This window comes from Drosophila santomea, chromosome 3L (assembly GCF_016746245.2).
Source record: "Drosophila santomea strain STO CAGO 1482 chromosome 3L, Prin_Dsan_1.1, whole genome shotgun sequence".
NCBI lineage: Eukaryota > Metazoa > Arthropoda > Insecta > Diptera > Drosophilidae > Drosophila > Drosophila santomea.
Window position 1 is genome coordinate 13,711,994 of NC_053018.2, and position 14,811 is coordinate 13,726,804.

At 47.5% G+C, this 14,811-nt stretch overlaps 6 protein-coding genes across 8 annotated transcripts; 3 read left to right on the forward strand and 3 right to left on the reverse strand.

The window, feature by feature from the left end:
• Positions 1-73: 73 nt before the first annotated feature.
• LOC120449500 (protein obstructor-E) lies at positions 74-1,475 on the reverse strand. Its single transcript, XM_039632000.1, has 5 exons — positions 1,388-1,475; positions 1,281-1,316; positions 981-1,217; positions 426-910; positions 74-298 (listed from the first exon to the last, which is right to left on the reverse strand). Coding segments are annotated over exons 2-5 (948 nt in total). The 5' UTR covers positions 1,282-1,316; positions 1,388-1,475.
• A 101-nt stretch (positions 1,476-1,576) lies between these two features.
• LOC120449503 (protein obstructor-E) lies at positions 1,577-3,172 on the forward strand. 2 transcript variants are annotated; one of them, XM_039632003.1, is made up of 6 exons: positions 1,577-1,706; positions 1,802-1,913; positions 2,043-2,146; positions 2,205-2,351; positions 2,417-2,853; positions 2,916-3,172. In XM_039632003.1, coding segments are annotated over exons 3-6 (810 nt in total). In that variant the 5' UTR covers positions 1,577-1,706; positions 1,802-1,913; positions 2,043-2,145; the 3' UTR covers positions 3,141-3,172. The 2 variants fall into 2 exon arrangements, with proteins under 2 accessions (XP_039487937.1, XP_039487938.1); XM_039632004.1 differs by having other exon boundaries at positions 1,582-1,706; positions 1,774-1,913.
• Positions 3,173-3,688: 516 nt separating this feature from the next.
• On the reverse strand, positions 3,689-5,068 carry LOC120449502 (probable chitinase 10). 2 transcript variants are annotated; one of them, XM_039632001.1, is made up of 4 exons: positions 4,831-5,068; positions 4,543-4,776; positions 4,042-4,478; positions 3,694-3,979 (listed from the first exon to the last, which is right to left on the reverse strand). In XM_039632001.1, exons 1-4 carry the CDS (start codon positions 4,838-4,840, stop codon positions 3,755-3,757), a joined length of 906 nt encoding a protein of 301 aa, XP_039487935.1. In that variant the 5' UTR covers positions 4,841-5,068; the 3' UTR covers positions 3,694-3,754. The 2 variants fall into 2 exon arrangements, with proteins under 2 accessions (XP_039487936.1, XP_039487935.1); XM_039632002.2 differs by lacking the exon at positions 4,831-5,068 and having other exon boundaries at positions 3,689-3,979; positions 4,560-4,754.
• Positions 5,069-5,244: 176 nt separating this feature from the next.
• LOC120449504 lies at positions 5,245-6,769 on the forward strand. The gene is made up of 3 exons (XM_039632005.1): positions 5,245-5,392; positions 5,632-5,696; positions 6,006-6,769. The coding sequence occupies exons 2-3, from the start codon at positions 5,643-5,645 to the stop codon at positions 6,684-6,686; spliced, it is 735 nt and encodes a 244-aa protein (XP_039487939.1). The 5' UTR covers positions 5,245-5,392; positions 5,632-5,642; the 3' UTR covers positions 6,687-6,769.
• Positions 6,770-6,973: 204 nt separating this feature from the next.
• On the forward strand, positions 6,974-13,459 carry LOC120447730. Its single transcript, XM_039629274.1, has 9 exons — positions 6,974-7,340; positions 7,649-7,805; positions 8,035-8,432; positions 8,558-8,650; positions 8,710-10,228; positions 10,294-10,562; positions 10,622-11,163; positions 11,530-12,631; positions 12,690-13,459. The coding sequence occupies exons 1-9, from the start codon at positions 7,071-7,073 to the stop codon at positions 13,296-13,298; spliced, it is 4,959 nt and encodes a 1,652-aa protein (XP_039485208.1). The 5' UTR covers positions 6,974-7,070; the 3' UTR covers positions 13,299-13,459.
• On the reverse strand, positions 13,436-14,542 carry LOC120447731 (bifunctional peptidase and (3S)-lysyl hydroxylase Jmjd7). The gene has a single exon (XM_039629275.2). The coding sequence runs from the start codon at positions 14,509-14,511 to the stop codon at positions 13,561-13,563; it is 951 nt and encodes a 316-aa protein (XP_039485209.1). The 5' UTR covers positions 14,512-14,542; the 3' UTR covers positions 13,436-13,560.
• Between the last annotated feature and the right edge of the window lie 269 nt (positions 14,543-14,811).

Sequence of the window (14,811 nt, forward strand, 5' to 3'; positions counted from 1 at the left end):
CTTCACTTCATAGTGAATCGAAAATCAAAAGCAAGGGGCAACAGGTTGTATTTATTTATTTTCCCAAGCTCAGTTAGACACCAACGAATTCCGGCATGCGGCACTCGTCAACTTTGGGATCGAAGTAAAGACCCGGAGTGCAGTCCAGTGTGACTCCGCGTCCCTCGACGCAATAGTAGTATGCATCTCGGCGGGATTTGTGAGGGAAAAAGTGAGTTCCCATTAGGGGACACTTAATGTCAGCACGACGCAAAGGGGTTCGGGAATATGGCAGAATATTCCTGGCTGCAGCATTAATCTGGAAATATTAAGAAATAAATAAGAAGCTCAAGTTAAAAAACTCTTTGAACAGATACTTCCATGCACAAAAGCCGTCAACTTGAAAATATATAATTAAAGAAGTAAATCAATTTTTCCCTACTCACCGTACAGTTAACATTCTCAACAAAGTCGCAGCACTTGCAGCTGGGATTGTAGGCCAAGCCAGGAGCACACTCCTGTTCCCACGGATGGCCATTGGAGCAGACGAAGTACTTGCTGCAGGAGGCCTTGCTGCCCAGGTAGATGATGTCCTCTGGCTGGAAGGTGGCGGAGCAGTCATTGGCCACACAGTCCACGTACTCGGGGAAGTCGCAGCGATCCGTCTCGTTGTTGTACTGGAGTCCATCGTGGCATTGGCGTAGCACAGGTTTTCCATAGTAGCAGAGCACGTACTTGGTACAGGTGTTGTCGTAGCAGAAGCTGCTCAATCGGTACGACTCACAGGTGGGCAGGCACTGTACCTTCTCCATGTAGGTGCACACCTGGAGAACAGGATCGTATCCTAGCTCACATGGCTTGGTTAGATCGCAAATCTGTGAATTATTATTTGCCAAATCCATGCAGCTGCCTACTTCCTTTATTGTGTTGTCTAAAAAAGCACTCAATGTTTAGTTTACGAACTGTTGCTTTTAAATCATATATATGTATATAAAACTAACTTTCACACTCGATATATTTTGAGCAGTTTCCAACGTAGGGCAAATAAACTCCATCCGCCACATTGCCGCAGACATTTATCTGGGTGTTGTTGTACATATCGTAAACATTCTTATCCTGGACAACCAAGTCCTCACCATCGTCGTCTGGACTGGGGGCCACCACAAGATCTTCGTCGGCCTGGCTCTGATGAACCATCAAAATGATCAATAGTAGAGGCCTGTTTAATAGCCACTTCACTTTTAAAAATTCCGGATTATTAGGTAATGAATTAAAGGTAGTCCCATTGCTGAGCAACTTACTCCTGGATAGTTTGAACTGTGTATCAAAACTGTTCGCTATCAGCGCGGAAAATATTCATTTTATATCAACTCTCTTTCGTGGTATAATGAGTTTTTTGGCAACTTACACTTATCAATGCGGTTATTTCGGCACACGACTTCTCTATTGGAAAACTACGCCATTATTTCTGCAAACATTTCGACTTTCAATTTGTCACCACCAAACATCGCGATAACAACCGAATTCGAATTGCTATAAATAGTCTGGTTCTCAGAACTCGTGGATATCAATGAAAAGTGTTTTCATTTCTTTTCACGTTTAGTTTTTTATCGCTTGGCTGCACGAGTTTAATCTCTAAATTTATTACTGCGCAATTGCGATTAGAATATTACAAAATACAAGCTTTTCATAGAATAATTAATTCCATTTGGATTTGAATCCGTCCTGTAAGCAAAATTTAAGTAAAAGTTCAAAATATATTTCCTGCTAAATCTACAACTTTCTACTTGAAAGCTTAACAATTTGATCTTCAAACTAATAGGGCCTCCTATCCAAATATACCGAACACCTGTAACAATTACATCGGATCTTGGGCGATCCTTGGTAGATGAACTGTGACTCATCACTACACGTGTTTGCTAATGACTGACTAGGTAAATGTTCTTGAATATTGGCTCTTGTACTCCGAACTTATCTCCGACCGCCGAATTTGAATGAGGAAGAACGATCCAATTACCACATGGAAACATGCATCCACATCTGATAAGGTTTGCAATTCGCAGGGAATCAAAACAAAGCGGAGATTAAATGGCAAGTGGGTTTGCCTATAAATGGAGGGGTTTTTCGAGGTAAGACGATAGTAACCTCGGGGACCCAACCTTGAATAGTGAGTATAAGTCGCAGTTATGGAACCGAAATGAGCTAACTTGGTTTATTTACCAAAGTGATGAATCGCCTGACCCTTCTGGCACTGGTTGCCCTGATTGGAAGCTGTAGCGCTGCGGATGGGGATATCAATGTCTGCTCCAATGTGGTCAGCAATCTCTTTGTGCCCCAGGTGGGCAACTGCAGCAAGTACTACCTGTGCATGAGTAAGTTACCAACAACAACAGTGGATATCTAGTTCACCGCATTACCCTGATCCCTCCCTTCCCAGATGAGGTGGCTGTGCCCCGTGAATGCCCTGAGGGCTACTTCTTCGATGCAAGGGATCAGGAATGTGTGCCACTGATGGAGGTGACCTGTATTGGATCCTGTAAGAACCGTGGTCTGTCATCCTTCTGCTACGATCGCACCTGCACCAAGTACGTTCTCTGCTTCGACGGCACTCCGGTGATCCGCCAGTGCTCCGATGGACTCCAGTACAATGCGCTGACCGATCGCTGTGACTATCCGCAATACGTCGACTGCGTGGACAACCTGTGCAGCCGGAATAACAACCCGGATGACATCGTTTACATTGCCAGCAAGGCTCGCTGTGACAAGTACTACATTTGCATGGACGGTCTTCCTCAGGTTCAGAACTGCACAAGTGGTCTGCAGTACAATCCAAGCACCCAGAGCTGCGACTTCCCCTCGAAGGTCAACTGCACGGTGGGTGTTTTCGGTATCTTAACTTTCCAGTGAGCTACATTAAAACTTTGAATTCCTTTCAGGTGGAGAGCCTTCAGCGGAATATCCTACCCTTCGCCAGAGCTCCCCCACGCAGTGCCGACATCGAGTGTCCTTCGGAGGGCGCCCACTTCATTGCCCACCAGAAGCGTCAGGATGCGTACTACTACTGCCTGAATGGTCGTGGAGTCACCTTGGACTGCACACCCGGTCTGGTTTTCGATGCCAAGCGCGGGGAGTGCCGGGAACCAAGCTTCGTGGGCTTCTAGTTACTCGAAATAAAGATCCAGTTCGATTTCAACCAACCTAATATTTTCATTACTCTGCATTACTCTTAAAAGAGTCCATATTCGGATTAATATTTCGAATGTTCTGATCAAAATCCTCATATTTATAGTCGCAAAAAACAAAAAAAACTGTTTTCGGCCAATATTCAAATTACATCATCAAAAATTACAAAAAAATTGAAAAAAATTCAATTTTTTTTGAAAACACAGTTCGATTGGAAATTTAATTACGAACTCAAGAGGTACGCCATTCCATATTCGGACCAATATTTTTAATGTTCTGAGAAAAATACTCATATTTATGGTCGCAGAAAACAAAAAAACGATTTACGGCCAATATTCAAAAATCATCATCAAAAATTGCAAAAAATGTGAAAAAAATTTAATTTTTTTTTTTAAAACATTGGAAATTAATTACGAACTCAACAAGATATGACATTCCGTATTTGGACCAATATTTCAAATGTTCAGATCAAAATACTGATTTTTATAGTCGCAAAAAACAGAAAATCGATTTTCGGCCAATATACAAAATTCATCATCAAAAATTACAAAAAATTTAATAAAAGAAAAATCGTTGACAAAGTGGGGTAAAGTTACAAGCCCACATTATGGGGTTCGCGGCACTCCTGAACCTTGGGATCGTACCAGAGACCCGGCGAACAATCCAGAACCAAACCATGTCCCTCCACGCAGTAGTAATAGGCATCCTGTCGAGTCTCGTGGACATAGAAATGGACTCCGGTTGGGGGGCAGATTCCTGCAGTAGTGCGAGGTGCAAGCACCAGGTGCTGCCGCACTTTTCTTTGGTCAGCTGGGATCTAAAAGGTAAAGGGTTTATTCTACTATGCCTCTTAAAAGTGTACTGTTATTTCTGCATCACCTGGCAGTCCGATTTCGATGGAATATCGCAGCAATCGCACTTGGTGCTGAAGTGGAGGCCAGCGGTACAGGTTTGCTCCCTGGGAATTCCGTTGCCGCAGAGAAAGTACTTTTCGCAGGATACCTTGCTGGGCACATAGCGCAGATGATACGCATTGGAGTAGATAGAGCACTCGGACTCCACGCAATCCACATTTTGGGGGAAATCACAGCGATCTGTTGCAGAGTTGTACTGAAGGCCATCCTGGCACTGCCGTAGAACAGGTTTGCCGTAGTAGCACAGCACGTACCTCGTACAGGTTCTCTGGTAACTGAAGGTGCTGAAATGGAAGTCCTCGCAGGTGGGCAAGCAATCAGCATCGCCGGGATTCACACAGCTCTGGGTATTCGCATTGAACTCGTAGGGAAACTCGCATTGCAGTTCTATGGCTTCACCAGCTAAAGAATAAACATTTTCTAATGAAGATTCCAAAATACTAAGATGGATAGGCTCCCAACTCACAGCGACAGAGGTAGTACCTATTGCAGTCACCCACAAAGGGTAGAAACACATTATCCGCCACATTCCCGCAGAGACTTAGATTGCCGGTAATCAGACCATTTTCCACTCCGGAAGAAGTTGAAGTAGTTGTAGTTGAATCCGTTTCTACGGTGCTATCTGTTGTTCCAGAGCCCTCCCAGTCGTTGGTACCTGCTCCAAGAACTCCACACATTAGGCAGATAAAATACCATATTACTGCAAAACAGAAACATTATAATATTGATGTATTCCTACTCAAGACTCACACACCTCCACTCATTGTCTGCTTTTTATTCAACTGAATCTTTTCTCTCGTGAAAATGTACCTTTATAAGGTTCAAGCCTCAGATTATCTTATCACTATATTGATGTACACATTGCAAACAACTGGCAAATGAATTGGTGGGAAAGACTACGACTCTTGAAGTTCTAAATTTGGATCAGTATTTTCAACTAAATCTTCATTCATTTGATTTACATTTACACAGTGGTTCGATCCTACATATCTATTATATATTATTATACGATTATTTTTATATCTATTATTATATAAAATGATTTTAACTTTCTTTAAACTTTTTTTTAGCATCTTCTGCTACACTGCTTAAAACAAATATTTCATTATTTTTAAACATTTTTATAAAACCTCCTAAAATTTCTCCTTTGTAGACTTTCAAATTGCTGTGGAAAAGCGTGTCGGCTGGTTCTGAAAATTCTACATACACACGAAAACGTTTCAAAACATTTTCGTATTCGGCACTTCGTTTCAGTGGAAACTTGGGCATCTCTCTGTGCACAGCTCATCGCTCGGAGGATCGAACATATTTAAAAAGTACAATTTTCGCTTATATTATATTTTGTGTATTGTGGTGTAAATTTTCATAAGTGCACTTGTTAGTTTTGTCTTCAAGAATGCCAAGATGACTGACACTATTCTAACTGAAAAACAATTCAACAAAGAGCCATTTATTTATAGACAGTGCCTTGCGGTGGGCCTTTGTTTGTATTGAGAAAATAATCAACGTGCACGATATACATAACACCAATTCAATTATTCCCTCTTCTCCGCAGGAACCTAGAAAATGGTCAACGAACTGAATAGGCCCCAAAATGGGGACAATGCCGCCTTAAGCGAGGTAAGCTGGAGTCTTCCGGAAATTCCAAGACCATTCTTATTTAAACATCTTTAGAATATAAATAAAATATAAATACGTACCGTGACACATTCCTTTTAGACAACAAAGTGAGTCACGCCTATAAGCCTAAAGTCTCTAGATGTTTCAGTTAAAATGAAATTCGAGTAGCCAGCATCTTCTATACCCGTAAACTAAATAATAGAAATTTTAATACATATGTACATATATTCATTTTTGTATAATCTATGAATTATGAATGACCAAATGTTTCATAATTTTTCCAAACCTATTATTTTTTTATTTCTTAAGCGCCTAGCTGCTTCCAACAGACAGCTGCAGGAGATGCAGGAGGAGCACCGCCAGTTGCTCGAGGAGATGGAGACACTGCGCCTGCGAGCCGCTGAGCTGACCCTTCTGAATGCGCAGCGCCGACAAGTGCGGGAAACCACCGAGGAGGTGGAGGAGCATTACCAGGTTGAATCTTCAGCGGAGACGGCATCAGTTGCCTCATCCTCCAGTCCGCCGGCAGACTCCACCAACCAGGAAGAGGCACCATCTGGCGAGGAAGAGGGCGACGCGGACAAGGAGGAGCAAGCCAGTTATCTGCAGGCAAAGCTGAACGAGATTGCCAACCTGAAAGCGCAGTTTAAGCGCGTGCAAAACATGGTGGACACCACCAAGATGATTGAGCAGCACATGTCCTCCAGGCAAACGGTGCAGGTGCAGAGCACCACCTCCGTCCAGACCAGCAGGCAGACCACCTCCTCCGAGGTTCGAGTGGCCAGTGAAGAGTCCGTGGAGAGTGCCCAAGCAGAGAACCCATCAACGTCGTCCACTCCTCCCGACAACGCAGAGCTCCTGAATTCCATGCTCAACATGTTCACGGACTTCACCAGTGATCTGCGTGGCCAAGCGGAGGGTCTGCGGGCGGAGCGGGATCGGATTAGGGCCCTCAAGGAGGACATCATCCAGCGCAAGCAGGGCAAATAGGCACATAGTCATAGAATGTGTATTATCCAAGGAACATATTATAAATAGTCTCCAAATAAATACTTATCCCTAAAAGATATTAAGTTGTGCGTGATTATTATATACACCACAGGCATTTATTTTTCTATTTTATAAATATACATTTTAATTTTAATATAAATTAATAAAATATTTATTTTTAATAGAAGAGAATTTAAAAATGTAATTTCAAAAATGCCGCTTGCCAGTGTGACCGCACCTCGGCAGGCTGTTAGTTAGCTGCCAGCCCTGGCACGGAACAGCTGTCAGAGTGCGCAAAGCAAAAAACAAAGTGGGAGTACGAAAAAGAGGATTTTTTTCATTTTTATAGCGTCGTTTTTTGTACGCAAATATATATATTTTCTAATGGCGCCGCCGCCCAAGGTAGCTGTGGACCAAGGCAGCGCCAGCGCCAGTGCCCGCAGCAACGGCAGCAGCAACAACAACGCGGTGGGCGGGGCAACCGGTGCGGTGCCTAAACAACAAACGCCCGTAAACGGAGCATCCACGGCCGGATCCAGTGCATCCGCGACATCTAGCCGGTCGGCGCGCTCTCGGCGGCAGCAGGAGCACCTGGGCGAACCGGACCTGGACCTTGTGGAGCCCCTGCAGCGGGAGACGCTGAAAACTCTGAACGTGAGTTAGGCGTCCGGTTGCCATGGCAAATCCTCTAGAAGAGCAGACAACCAAGATCTTTGTCTTCTTTGATTTATAAATACACTTTGCACTCATCATGGCCTGCGGAAATTCTTTATCCGCTGGCTCAGTAGCGAAAGCGAACGCAACCACTGCGGACAACGAATTTCGATCGGCCAGAGCAGCGCCCTTACCTCTGAATATATATATATATCTGAAATAGATATATATATAGACCTAAAATCAGCAAAATTACCGCCATCCTCTTGCTGGTCTTCCTGCTAATCTTCATTTACTGTTGCCTAAAGGATCTCCTCCAGCGAGCACGCATCACCAACTCCAAGAATCGATCGCCGGCGGAGCAGCAGCTATCTAGCAAGGATTCCAGGTCGCTTGCACAGCAGCAACAGCAGCGCGAGGCACTGCGTCAATTGGCCGCCGACCACGGCAACTACGATTCAGCAGGTAATGGTCCTGAAACCGTTAAGGAATACACATCCCATTGAGCAATTTCCAATATCCGCACCTGGCCAAGTGATCGGCCTGGCCCACACAAAGATCGGTGCGCCAGTTCATGTTCTAAAAATAGGATGCGCACGAAAATAAACGCCCACTGAGATGATGTAGTTCGCAGCGCAGTATCTAGCAATGGACCTAAACATCCATACTGATCTTTGGCTACTTTCCATTACAGAGCAACTGCAGGAACAGCAGCAGCGCTATCGATTCCCCGTCCGTCCGGTCCAGAGGGTTCAGCACCAGCCATCCTCGTCATCAAATAGCACAGGCGCCCCCTCATCTTCGTCGGCTTTGCTGCGATTGCGTCAATCGACGCCCCCGAATGCCACAGTAGGTGTGGTCATCCCGAACGCAACTACCAGCAACGGAAACGGCAACTTGAGTGGCACCGAGGAGCAGACCCCGCCACTGACCCCCGCTGGACTGCAACAACTCGTTCACCGACTCCTTGGTGTGCACCATTTGGCTCCCAGAACCGAAGGTGCTCGCTCGCAAGTTGACGTGTTGCGTGCCCTGCTTGGGTTAGACGAGAACCTGAATAGCAGACAGCAACCGAGTGTAAAGGTTCAAGAGGTGAGTTTGAAAACTTCGTATAAGAGATGATAAATTAAATTAACATATTACCTTTCTTTTATGTCATATTATATGCTGTACTTAATCTTCAACTAAAACTAAATTCCTTTTAATTATTTTCCCAGACGAACAACATGGTGCACGAAATCAACCCAGGTTCGGAACAGGGTGAGGGCATCGTCAATTCGACCAGCCTGGAGGATGTCGCATTAAGCGAGGTTGGTTGATTAATAAATCTAAAAGTCTGTCTTTCATAACCCAAACCCTTTGCCCCCAGATGAGCGACAATCGAGCCCAGTCCATCCAGTCCCTGCACAGCGTCATGGAAACGCCCACGCCCGATACCACGCCCAGCTTCGATGAGTTGCAGCAGCGTTTGGAGGCCTCCAATAGGAACATGCAGCACCTGCACGACGAGCAGGCGAAGCTGTTACACATCCAGAACTTGGCCAAGTCTCACCTTAACGAAATGGAACAGCTGCGGCAGCACGCTGATCGCTTGCCCCACAATGCCAATGGGGGAGAGGCCCCTAAATACGAGTCCGTGCAGCAGGTGCAGAACGACATGGCGTCGCTGGTGGGGCGCATGAAGAATCTCACCGCCTTTATCCACAACCAGAACGAACTGAGCTCGGTGCTTGGCGATGATGGCCCCGAGATCCTGGCCGAGCAGCAAGCTCTGCAGGAGAAACTGGAATCACTGCGCACCCAACGTGAGGATATGCGCAACCTGGTGGACGAACTAAACAGCATCAATCGTACGGCCAGGGAGACGGCTAGGACCATCAAAGAGGAGACTCCCACGCCTCCTCCAAAGCCAGCACCTGCACCAGAGCCTCCCAAGGAGCGTGTTGTTCCAGTGGAGTATCAGAGAAACGTACCCATCATACGCCAGGAGGCGGCCAATGCGGCTCAACGGGCACTTCACGCACAGGCAATGATCAACCAGAAGACGGCAGATATAGAAGCACTCAAGGCTCAGATGGCCAGACTTAAGGGAATGCTGCACACTGTTAGCCAGATCGAGGAGAGTACCCCCAGTATGGGCTCCACCTTGGAGCGGCGAAGTGAAGAAAGGACCAGCGTGGAACGCGAATTGCCTGCTGAGATTGCCCAACGCGTTTTTGCTCTGAACGATGTTACGTCCGAGCTGCGAGCGGAAGCAGCCAGCTTGCAGAAGGAGCGCGACCGTATCCTCGCCCTGAAGGCAGAGATCGAACGCCGCAAGCAGCAGGCGGCAGCTGCCGTACAAATGGGCGAGGATGCACTCAAAAGAAATAGTCTTACCCCGACTCCCACCCCCATGAGGCAGCAACAGATGACCGAGGAAGAGGATCCATCTGAGGTGGAAACTTCTCTTCAGGCCACGCCGACCAAGGAACAACTGCGCGATGAACTGCGCTTGCAGTGCGAGCGCCTGCGCAAGGAGTACGAGCAGAAGCAGCGGGAACTGGAGCAGCGCTACGTAGCCAGCAACAACACCACATCGGAGGCGGATGACGAGGGAAACGACGACACTGACAGCGATAAGTACTTTGCTAACGTACGCACCGCTTCCTCAGCGACACTGAAGAGGGCTGCATCCGCCAGCACAGTGGTGGAGCAACGACGCGGTCAGCAGCCCAACGTTCCCCCACAGCAAGCTCCGCTGCCGCCTGCTCCTCCGTCCACGCTAAACGAAGATGATCTGAACGTAACACTTGATACGCTATCCCTGGGTAATGACAGCCTACCCTCCAGCAGCAATAGATCGCAGTACATGCCGCCCCCCATGCAACCAGTGCCTGGAATATGGGGTAAGTATTGGATACAAAGGCGACAATTACATTTCTTTACTAATAAGATGTATGTATGCCCTTAGCATCACACAACTCTGGAAGTTCGTGGCATGGACAGCAGCCCGTTTATGGTCAGGCGAGCTCCAGCGCCGGCACAGAGTTTAAGCAGCCACCAGCAGCTCCACAGGTTGGCTCCTCAAATGGCTCCGGATCGAACGCCTCTACCGACGCAGTGTTGTTGCAGCAGTTCATGCAGACACAGCAAATGCTTATCAACTCAGTGTGCCAGTGCAACCAGACACTCTGGCATCAGCAGCGTGAGATTGACAACCTCAACCACCAGCTGCATACGGTAAGAGAATCTTGGAGATTTCGGCTTTATCAATGACTAAATTAAGTGTCTTATCACAGCTCCAGGATCGCTTCAATGTTGTTGCATGCCAAGATCACAGCTTTGGCTTGCGCTCGGAGTCAGTGCCGCCTCCGGTGGGTCCTGGAATGGGTCAGATGCCAAACAATTTGTGCCTGGGAAGCAGTCGAGCTCAGTCTGAGCAGCTATTTAACTTTGGTGCCCACCAGAGCGCCTTTAGTAACTACCAGCGTAGCTGTCATCGCACCGGGGCAGAATCGCATCATCATCAACAGCAGCAGCACCAGGCACAGCCGTTCCTCAACAATGCTGCTCCCCCGCCACCGCCGACGCATTTCAACAACGAGACACCCCTGTCGCCGCCTACTTACCGCTCAAGTCCAGGCCCCATCTTCATGAACCACCACAACAACACGATCCATCAGAACAACTCGAATCTGCGAACCCAGAACCAGCATGCCAACAACCTGCACTCGTTGCCCGAGGGAGCAGCTGGGGGAGGAGCACCTGGTGGCGGTATCACGCTGAACAACCAAGTGCCACCCGGAAACCGAGCCAACAACTACTGGGACAACTTCCGCAGGTAAAGCTTTATAACTTTGGTGATGGATTTTTTAATGGTTGTTTAATGGAAAAGGGTCAGAAGCAATAAAAATTGAATAAAACTATTGTAAAGAGTTCATTTTCAATTCTGTGCACCGGTAAGTGCAACAAACGTTGCAGAATAGTGTTCCATTAACAGAGTTGAAAGTGACTAACCCAAGATTAACCCCAAGTACTAACAAAGTTTTGCAAGTCTGACGAATTTCAATTCCCAAAAACGATCAGTTTGACATTAAGAACGAGGTCTATTCAAATTCAAAGGATATATAAAATACAAAAACTAGATTATGCTTGATTATTTGCTACCCGCTTGCATTAACCCATTAATATCTGTGCGCTTTTCCAGCCATTCGCGCCAGAATCTCTTATCAAATAAAAGCAACGAAGAGCTGAACGTGGACCACCAGCAGTACCGCCGACAACGGGCACGTCCCAGCTACTTTCAGCCGCCCCAGTTGCTTCCGCCCACTACACGAGGTGGTTTGACACACCAGCAGCCGCGTCGTCACTTTTTCGAGGCGCCACTAACCGCTTTGCATGGCAGCAGCCCCAATGGCAGCAATAATCTCAACAACAGCGGCAGCTCGGGCAGAAAACGGGACTGGCGCGATGATACAGCTCACATTCGCGACCACGACGATGAGGATATGGACGAGGTGGAGGAGAACCATGACAACGTCATATTTGGCTCCGGTCGACGTCGCAATCGTCGCCGTCCTCAACTTTCCACGCTGCGGGATGAGGAGCCCGAGCAGGCTAGTTCCTCGAATCTCAACATGAACGTAAACTATGGCAACAGTCCGCTGTATCAGCGCAACAAAGTGCCAGCAAAGCCCACCACTTCGACTGTGTCGCTGACTCCTTTGCAGCAGCGACACCTTCGATTCGACTTCGAGCTTCCAGCTCATTACATGGACTACATCGAGTTACCCCAGATCACTCCAGTGGACACTACTCCTACCATCGGCCAAGAAGTGCCACCCGCGGACGAGTCGAATGCCATGGAGCACACCGAGGAAACGGCCTCCGAGGAACTGAATCGAAATCTGCTGGTTAACGCTCTGAAGAACGACAAGTTCACCACAAAGTTTTATGAATCTATTAAGGAGGACGTCTACCGCCGGCTGGAGACACTCTTCGAGCAGCAGCAGCAGCAACAGCAACAAAATCAGCAGCTGCAGCAGCCACAGGAACCACACGGCCTGCGGAAAGCTCTCAACCAGGAGGAGAACGAGCCCACAGCCGACGTGGAGGCCACCGAGAGTCGCAGTGAGACGCCGCTGGAGGTTATGCGTCAACAGCTAGACAACGATCGGCCCGAGGACGAAAAGGGAACTCCAGTGAAGCAGCCAAGTGTGGTCAATGCACAGAACGGACAGCACCTGGACGTGGAAATGGAGGACAGTGCTTCTGCTGTTTCCTCTTCTCTTAGGACCGAGAACGAAGAGGTAAGAAAGGTTTTCGTGCACTGGTTCGATTAACTCATCTTTGCGTTTTCCTCACCAGCAAATGCTCGAGGGGAAAGTAGAACATGCCTCTGTATCGGGATCGGGATCGGCACCAGGGACCAGCATGGAACTGGCACCGGACCATGAACTGATCGAGTACATTATCAAACGCATTCGCAACCAGACGCACAACAACACCGTCATCAATGACTCCCTACTGGCAGAGGTGTCAAAGCTGACGGCCACTGCTGCCCAAAATTCGACCGCCAGCTCGCCGCTCATTTCGCCCAAGCGCATTTATGCCAAGATCAAAAAGATGGACATGCCACGACAGCGTGACGAGTTTCTGCTTTGGTACCGTTCCTATTTGGAGCAGCTGTTTGTAGTGGAACAGCCGCAGGACAGCTGCAAGGCCAAGTCGAAGGTGCCACCCACTGTTGCCAGTTCGACCAAGCAGAAGAACCAACGGGTGCGCGAGCAGTCGCAATCCCAGTCGCAGGACTCCAATAACGATGCAGACCTGGCCGAGGCGGACCAAAAGAATGTCTCCTCGTCGGGAACGGGTGACCTGGAGTGCGAGAACAACGAAAATCCCGGCGAGGAAGCAGATGGTCAGGCTGCAGCGGAGCCTTCGGGCGCAGAAAAGCAGGACGTCAGTCTAGAATAGGCTACAGAATAACCCAACAATGCAAACATTCCTAATTTAACCAGTCATCATCTATACGGATATTTCACACTTCATTTACGAATTTCGCAAAAGGCAAATCTTTTATGGTCGTGTCCTTATACATAGTTCACAATTCATTTTGGCTATCAGTTTTTTATTTAACTTTAAATTATGTAACAATAATATATATAAATACACTGAAAACAAGAACAGTTTGAATTTACTTATTAATTCCTGAGAAGACATTCTTTTTGGGATTTTACTAATCCTTCCTTGCGGAAGTCATCTGCTCCAGCATTCGGTAGTAGCAGTAGCGGCTATCGTAGTCCAGGTCGTACCAGAAATTTACCGCGATGCACTTGTGGCTTTGGGACACATGGTGAAACCAGTAGTTGGGCAGGTACAGGATGTCTCCGGCGTGAACGCGTACTTTCAGGGGCTTGGCACGGGCGTACTCCGGATATTTGGCCAGGTCGGGTGCCAGGGGATCAATGCTGACCCATTCCGTGAACTGATCGTTGCCGTCCTCATCCCTCAAGGGTTCAATGTAGAACTGACCACTCTCTGAGGTCTTGTAAACGCCTGTAGGGTAAATTCCTCGGGGCACACAGCTAAGCTGGTGCGGCGGGATGAGGACGAAGTCCTTGTAACCGGATATCACGCAGTACAGGTTCTCGTAGGGATCCTTGTGCATGGAGGTCACAGCGCGCTCGTCGCCCAGCCAAAAGTTGACGGCATCGGGCGGTTTGTTAAAGGACTGCTGGGCAAAGTCGAGATCAGTGACCCGCAGATCAGCAGCCAGTTCCGGTAGGTCCACACTGAGGTTGGAGTTCTGCTTCTGTATGTAGTGGACAGCACCTGCGGGATCATCCAGGCGACGGACCAGCTCTGACAGCTTCATTTTCGTCTCCAGCGGCAGAACAAAGAACTCCTGTCCCTTTTGAGAGGCCAAGCCATCGGCGTAGCCGTTCGGCGTGATTGCCACATCCACGCTCCTGTCCCCGAGAGCCTCAATCAGGGACTCGGGCGTCCATTTCCCAATTGCGGGCCAATCGAGTGCCTTGCGTATGACCACCGGCTGGTTTTTGGAGTAGAAGTCGCGACAAAACTCCAGGGCAGTCGGAATCCTGTCCAGCTCCACTACGCTGCTCCCGATGCACAGCTCCTCTGCTTCCTGGAGCAGAACATCCAGAGCCCTTTCGACTTGGGACATGCCGGTAAACAACAAGCACTAACGCATTTCCCGCTAGGGTGGACCTTATCAGTGGAGTGCAAAAAGGTGTTCTGCTTTTCACTAAATGTTAAATCAGTGCTGCAGATACATTAATTAGTTGTGTTATTGATTTTGCATTATTAGCTTATTTTACATTAAGTTGTTTAAAAATATAATGCAAATAAAATATAAATAATGAACTTTTATTTATTAAATTAGTAAAGGTCACTAACCCATTCAATAATAATCTGATTGAAAAAACTAAAGAACTGAAAATATATCAGTTTACATTTAAGCAAA